Genomic DNA, 7,920 nt, shown 5'->3' with positions numbered 1-7,920 from the left:
TGCAACTATTTTAGATTTTTATAAATATATGATATACAAGTCATTTGATTTAAGTTCCAAGCTAAGCTAAGCATAAGACTAGGTCTTTCAATTTCAGAGTGCAATAAATAATTAACCAAAGTCGTATTAAAGCTAAATTATAAAAATTTTTTAAATAATAGAAAAAAAAAATTACCAAACGAAAAATACAAGAAAATTCTTCATACATGATTACTTAGTTGCTTACAATCATACATATATCCTAAATGAAAACAGTAAATTAAGGTTAATAAATTTTCGAAAATTAATAAGTAGTTGAGGGCTTTGCGGAATGGTGTGGGAAGCAATCTTTTTACCATTTGAACGATGGATTTTACTCATACTGATTCGAGTAATCAGTTTGTTTTTGTATATTTTATTAGTTGGAGTTTGATTTTTATATTTGCAAAGACATTTGCTTCCAATTGAAAATTGAAATGTTTTTTTTTTGTGGCGCTCCCCATATACATACATACATACGCATGTGATCTACTTTAAATGAGGCTTGCATTGGCGAATGTCTGTGCAAATATAAAAGTACAAAATGGCGCATTTACTAGGTCACCCATGTATTGTATACGCATTTCTTTACATATATAATTTTGACAAATTCCTATAGATTTTGTTCCACTTGCGACATTAAAATTGGTTTATTTTTTGTTCATTACACCAATTGCTTTTGTTTATTGCTTTTCTTGTGCTAATTCTTTTTGTTCGATACATTTCGCATTGCCGCTCGTATTTTTTGCCATATTTTGCCGATTATGTATTGCCAGAAATGCGCTATTTTGTACCCGATCGTTTGCTCCATCGTTCAAATGTACGAGTAAGGACCATCAGTTAAGGCGCTACACAGTAACAATCAAGAGTTATCATCCTTGTTTGAACCACCCCCACCGACCCCGGAGCCTTGTGTGTTGGCAGCCCGACCACCAGGTGGCGCACGTACTGCGGCCGGTTTATACTCTAAGCCCGGATCGAATTGCATTAATACGAAAACCTGCAAAAAAAGTAATGAAGGCGTTTAGTGGGAGTTCAACAGGTTGTACTTTTATAAAATACACACTAAAATTTTGGCTTTTAAATTTTAACCACTCAGTCCAAGTAATTTTTTCGCAAAACTACATTTTTCAAATTTGCTCAAGAGGTTACTCGGAGGCAAATGATCCGATCACGATCAAATTTTTACTGTATATAGTTGTTTACATTATGACCAACCAGGTTTTGATTTGTTTCTGCAAAAACTACAAATTTTTGGGCCTCCATTTGGTAATTTTTTGCCTTTTTTCGAACGTAGATGAAACTCTTCTCGAAGTTGTAGATAAATTTGTCTATCTCGAAACCAGTATTAACACCAACAGCAATGTCAGCATCGCAATCAAATGCAGAATAACTCTTGCTAACAGATGCTACTTCGAACTGAGTGGGCAATTAAGAATTAAAGTCTTCTCTCGACAAATAAAAACCAAACTCTATAAGTCACTCATTATTCCCTTCCTGCTATATGCGGCCTTTGCGCATTGGCGACGGCAAATCCTACATTGGATAGAAAAATATAATAAATAGGCCATGTCGTCCGACGAAAACACTCCAGCTCTGAAAGTATTCGAAAACTTCCACTCCGTTAGAAGGTGGAGAAGAACTCTTGGATTTCCCAATTGGCGCTAAACAGCGAAAAGTAAGAAGTACTGGCATCAATAAAGCAGAAAAAGAACAAAAAAAAGAAAGGACTGCCGGATGGCTTATGATCTTTTGACAGCTCACAACCTACGGGCATCACATGGGGGGCGGGAAGTTCAGAGAAGTTTGCAAGAGAGAGATGCTGAAACATCTCCTATGGCTGCGTCTAGCAGTATCTAGAACTCACCTTAAATAGCTAAGTCCTTCGGAGCTCAATTAACTAGTTGCCCTTAAAGTTCGCAAAACACGATCACGTTCTGTGTGACAAATTTTTCACCACAAACTAAACGGAACCTTCAAGGGCCAGTAGGTCTATTTATGGCGTGAAAGCCGACCAGTATAACCTAAACTAACCTAATTCACAGAGAAAGCCAGAGTCATTCCAGCAGTGGAACACTTTTTTATAGCGTTTAGCACTCTAATCCTTTTATTCTTCATTTCTTCCTGACTTCAATTGAATTTTACTAGCTATTTGAAGTTTCACAAAGCGAATCTCGATGATAACACAAATATAACACACATTAAGTACGTAACAAATTCCAACTGAGCCTCAAAAGTTTGCGCAGACTAGGCTTCATCAATGGAATAAAAGAAGATTTACGACTAAAGATATTCAATCAAGGGGTTAGAAAGTAATTGGGCCTCTTTATTAAACTTTGTTTATAGATCGAAGAGTTTCACTTGCCATTATTTTCAAGTCTGATGTTTTCGATGAGCGCTTAACCGCTCTTTATTTTTAAATGGACTCTAACTTTTCTGCTGTATTCTTTTTGGACTTACCTGATCTGTTGGCAGTAGTGAAAAATCATCGGGTGGGTTCGTTATAACATAACGTTTGCTACTCGCATCACAACTCGAACTGGTATCCCGAAATCGGTAGAGGCCAATGCAAAGCATGCCGTACGATTTGAGCGCTGCTACAAATAGATCGCCATATTTTCCACATTCGCCGAATTGGGCCAAGGGACCGTCATACAGAGATATTTGGCCAACACGACATCTGCGCGAGTAAATTGTTAATATTAAGGTTGAATGACTACAGGCAAAACAAATAATAGCACGCACCTGTCACGATTGCTAAGACTATCCACAGTGCTGTAACCGCCACGTAGACCAGCACCTTCGGCGAGTATGAGTTCCAGCTCTGGTGTAGCACCGCCGGTGATAAGTGAGCGGATTAACGTTAAAGCGTTTTGATTAAAGTACGTCTAAAGGCGATAAATAAAGAGCGTATATAAGTAACATGAGAAAGTTTAAGAATTTATGTGGTCTTAATAGTAGTCGCGTGCTCGAAATAGGCACGAAGAGAGAGTAAGTTAATTAGAAATATTTTTTTTAAGTAATGGGGGCTACTGTAAAGGTTACGTTCAATTACCGTCGACATCAGCGAGTCGAGAACACTAACGGCGAAGGCGGTACCGCAGGCGAACGGCTGCGTCAGATATAGCTCCGTATCCGGATCATCGTCATCGTCTTGATCGAGAAACTGCACGTTACTATCGTTGACCAGTTCTTGAAACAACAACCAAAACAAAGTTTAACGCTTTGACCTTTAACTAGCGGCGAGCGCATTTAAGAGTAAGACGAGGGAGTACAACGACTAATACATTCATGACTCGGGCGTAGAATTGGCACAAAATTGGCTTACATAACACAACATAGCAATGTGCTTAAATTTTTTTTATAAAAAATTGTTTAAATCCATAACAACAACAACGCTACAAATACACATAAATATAAAGAAAGAAATGTGCCAAAACAAATTTTATATAAAACCAATAACGGTTTACAAGAGCCAACTTTGTGCCAACGCCAGCGGTTGGATGAATGTGTCGTGTGTGAATTGGTCGTTTAATCGCAAACACAGCCAACTTAGTGCGATGCAGTTTACCTGTTATCATGGGCACATTCGCGCCGTAAACGGAGCCGCGCCGTTGCAGCACAATTGGGCTGCCAGCGGTCGCGCTCAGATTATCGAATTCGGGCCCACGTTGACTCAGTACACCGATCGTATCGTCAAAGGTCATTGCCTTGATGTTGAGCGACGCTAAAATGGCCTCCTTATCGGCCAGCGTCGGATCGTCGTTGCTAGGAACTTTCGCCGACAGAATACAACACATATCGCACAGATTCACGTTCACGGCACGCAAATCGGCACGACTCAGCGGCGAACCGTTCAACACCGATATCTTTGGCAAATTCTGCAACATCTTCCATTCGCGTCGTATATAGTCCACCGAACCAACTATCACCACATGCTTCAGTTCGTGATAGTGAAAATTTGAGGCGCGCAATGGCATTACCAAGTTGCGCAGTCCGATTAGCGGCGAATCTGGATCGGCAAAAAGGCATACGACAACGTGACCATTTAGAACAGTCATTGCCGCTTGATTGCGATCCTATTGATATTTTTTTTAGAAATAAATTAAATGAAATTTGGAAATATTTGTGATCATAATTTTTCTAGTCTATGTATGTAATGATGCCCACCAATATGCAGTCTTCTAAATTCTTAGCCGGACTCCAGTGGAACATGCCCGTCGAATCGTATTTCATTTCGGTCTTTTCAAAATCGAAATCCTTCGATTGGTCGTCCGCAATACCGGCCGGTAATGAGACGCCGCCATTTTGATTTTGTGTGCCTGTGCCGGAGCTGCGACTTGTTGGCCTAAGTGCCGTCAATGAGAGAAACAAAGTAAGAGAGAAAATTGTTAGTAGTCAAAAAGCGGTAATTTACTATATTTCGGTCCACTGTGCTTTACTACTACACTTATGTATGTATGTATGCAAGTAGTATTAACGATTGCTTAAACATGAACAAATGGCAGTAAGTAATTAATTAGTACTTATGCAAAAAACGAACGAAATGATTCAGCAAACGTATGCATTTACATTGCATTCTTTATGAGTAACGGTGCTGTAAAATATAATATATAATATTTGTGCTTAGTTAAAATGGAATGAATATTCATTCGCATGTCTCAATAGTTATTTCTAAAATATCTACTACGGCATCTAAGTATTTTAAATAAATTATATATATACTTCAAAGTTATGCTTTCAAAAGAGTACACTGACGTGAGTTATATAGTTGTGGTTCATAAAAATGTTTTCATATTTCGTTTTCGGGAGTGTGTAGCTTTATAAAAAATAAGTTAAAAATTGTCATTTCCTCCAAATTAATGTTTATAATGTTGGATATTGAGATTAATATTCTCACAACTAAAGTTTAGATAATGGAAGTGTAAAGTAGCAGTCCAAGTTTAGTCAAGATAGCTCCATGCCTAACCCTAAAAATCTCCAAATGAAAAATGCATCTCATATCTGCTTCTTATCGTATCTTCTCACTTCTCTATCCACAAAAAAAAAATATATATAAATTTTAGAAAGGTGATTTGTGGTGGTCTCTTCTGAGTTTTGTTTACTGAGTAAATTTTTAGTAAATAGAATCAGAAAGAAGCAATCAAATGATAAACCGGTWTAGTAAGGAAAATGTAGTACAGCTGCAATTTTTTTTTGTCGAATAACGAGTAACAACAACGACGAAAGTTGGTGATACTTTATATATTTATATATAACATGTTTATATTTGAAATTGTTATCAGACCACAAGACCATTTTTCCATACTCAAGAGGACTTTTTCAAATTAAATTTCATTCTATCGTATATACTTGTTTTTAGATTAATTTAATCTGAACTTTCTAATCATATTTGAAAAATTGTGGGAAATCTAGTAACGGTGAGATAATGACTTTTGTAACGCAAATTCTGGTTAGAAAAGTATATTTTCATATAATATATTAATAATTATAATTTCTATAATATATTGAAACTTCCGACTCATAGAGCTATTCAAAGAACGACAATTGTTTTTCTTGAATTACAATGAACCTCATATGGAAGGGATTAAAATCTGTCACTTTCATAAAGATTCAGCGGGGAGAAATGGGGGAAATTAAAATAAGGACTAAATGGCTTATTAGTACCTAATTTACTTTGAAAATATGAAGTAACAGAAATATGATCCAAAAACTCGCCATTTTATTTCAGAAACAAAATTAACGACTATYCCCACATTTATTAGTATTTATTGTATTAATAATGCTAAGCTACTACTGAAGTTAAAAAGTGTTGCAACGTATGCATATTGATTTAATTAGTTAGTAAATCTAATCAGATTCGTAACTGTAAGTGCTAAATTTAAAGCGACGTAACTTGATAGGTAACTTGAAATAGATGCAGGATTCAGTTCCATCTAAGATATGTTCAATTSATACATTCCCCGCGATTTATCCTCCAAGTTTTCCAAYATAGAAAAATTAATAACTGGAAAAATAGGGAAACAGCGGGAAAAACAACGATACAACCTACTTCTATGCGACATCTTTATCTGACTCATTCATTCAGCGAGATTCTTCAGAAAGAATCGATCGATCTGGCAATTACATCAAATATTATCTATCATATATTATATCATATATATTATATATCGCTGCTCGAAACGTTCCGAAATCGAAGACGAGGAAAACCAAGAATCTGYGGCCGAAAAAGAATCGACGAAAATTTAAAAATGCGCTTTTCCCAAGAACATGCCTGTAGATAGATTGAACGGCCTGGCGTTGCTGCACARGCATTATGAYATTAAAGTCAATGGAGAAGAATTTTCGAGAGATTTTCAAAACTTGTCCCACATTGTTTTTTTCGTAAAAATTTTCTATAAAATACCCAAACTGACTGCAGTATTATACATTGCAATAAAGTACATGCTTGTATGTCAACCCCAGGTCTACGATTTTTAATGTTTTTTTTTTTCAATTTAGTATGATTTAATACTAGAAGGTCAATTTGAAATTTTACCATATTAAACTGTATAAAGACTCCTATATTGAATATATTAATCTTAATGTTTCAAGTAAATGTTTATTTCCGCCCAAAAAACTTTTTCTGGATCCGCCCCTGATATATGTAACTATGGTTGCCCGACTCTGCTTGGGACAACAGACATTAAAGTGACGAAGTGCTATATGTTACTGACAACTGAATTGCATTTCATAATAATATCGGATATAATTTGATCTTAATGAAATAAGATTTAGATACTAATTTTTAATATGCCGGGTACCCTTTTTAGAACTCATAATGTTAACCTGATGAAACAAAATAACATATGAAGCAGATGAAAATAAAGCCAATGAAAATATGTTTGAACCTTTAAATAAAAAGGAAATCAAACTAAATTTTAATATAAAAGAGGATGAGAGAGATATTTGGACCATCTGGTTTGTCAAAACCATATTATTTATACATTTGATTTTTGAGAAATGAAAGTTGGGATGTTTGTGAAGAGAGGTGAATAACGCTATGAAATGGATATTCCTATATAATTTTCTTATATGTACAGATTACTGTTAATGCAATAATTAATGGAAATGGTTTCACTGATGTCAACTTGTAACGGGGAGTTGTACTTTATTATATTTAAAATAAATTTAAAATATTTAAAACTGACAAGACTGACAATGAAATTATTTTAAGCTTTTAAATATCAGTAGCTTTAATTATATATCGACTCAATACAAATTTTTTTTATGGAGGACTCACAAAAATAATTTGAAAGGGATAAATCTTTATCAAACTTAAACTTGGGGMAGCTTTGCATCATTTGCATGAAGTACATCAATTTTTTCTCACCCCGCTTAGCAGCATTTTGGCATTYTTTATTGCGAATTTGACAGTGTTTAATGAAAGATTTGGAAAAACATCAAATTCAAACAATCTAAATAGTGATAACTTATATTGAGTGATATTGAGGTTAGTGACAATATTCATAAGTTCCAAGATAGATATTTCACAACTTTGAGGTTATGACTAACAATAATAAGGTRTGAGTCAATATTCTAATCCCTGAACTGCTTATTTGAATACAGTGATTCTCTTATATATGAATTTGCTAGAAATGTACAGCTCTGCTGCTTAWCCGAACTTTACCAACTTTCTTTGGCCTTTGCTAGCTAATACTAAACCAAATCTGTCAACAAGTAAATGGAGGAACTCTGCCGATATCGAAGAGAAATTATCGCATAAGTTTTTGTATGATATAATAAGTGAAATAATATTGCTTATTATGCCACTGAGATTGTGTTTGAATGTGCTTCAAGGTGTTTGATCTTTTAATGTCAATGAGTAATTTATAAAAGTGTATAATAATTTTCAAACATTTA

The 7,920-nt window shown here is 35.0% G+C and overlaps 1 protein-coding gene across 26 annotated transcripts in view; it reads right to left on the bottom strand.

The window, feature by feature from the left end:
* Positions 1-356: 356 nt before the first annotated feature.
* Positions 357-7,920, bottom strand: part of LOC108970191 (calcium-activated potassium channel slowpoke) — a 136,797-nt gene continuing 129,233 nt past the window's right edge. For 22 of the 26 annotated variants that reach the window (XM_018935413.1, XM_018935409.1, XM_018935426.1 and 19 more), the window contains 6 exons: positions 4,189-4,366; positions 3,590-4,097; positions 3,074-3,210; positions 2,764-2,906; positions 2,479-2,698; positions 357-1,018 (listed from right to left, as the gene is read on the bottom strand). In XM_018935413.1, coding sequence (XP_018790958.1) covers positions 881-1,018; positions 2,479-2,698; positions 2,764-2,906; positions 3,074-3,210; positions 3,590-4,097; positions 4,189-4,366 — 1,324 coding nt within the window. In that variant the 3' untranslated portion in view covers positions 357-880. The remainder of the gene's footprint in view (positions 1,019-2,478; positions 2,699-2,763; positions 2,907-3,073; positions 3,211-3,589; positions 4,098-4,188; positions 4,367-7,920) is intronic. The other 4 variants (XM_018935418.1, XM_018935419.1, XM_018935412.1 and 1 more) reach the window with 1 other exon arrangement.

This window comes from Bactrocera latifrons, unplaced genomic scaffold (genome assembly GCF_001853355.1).
Source record: "Bactrocera latifrons isolate USDA-ARS-PBARC rearing strain unplaced genomic scaffold, ASM185335v1 scaffold_29, whole genome shotgun sequence".
NCBI lineage: Eukaryota > Metazoa > Arthropoda > Insecta > Diptera > Tephritidae > Bactrocera > Bactrocera latifrons.
The sequence above is the reverse complement of the archived record's forward strand: the minus strand, read 5'-3'. Positions and strand labels throughout refer to the sequence as shown.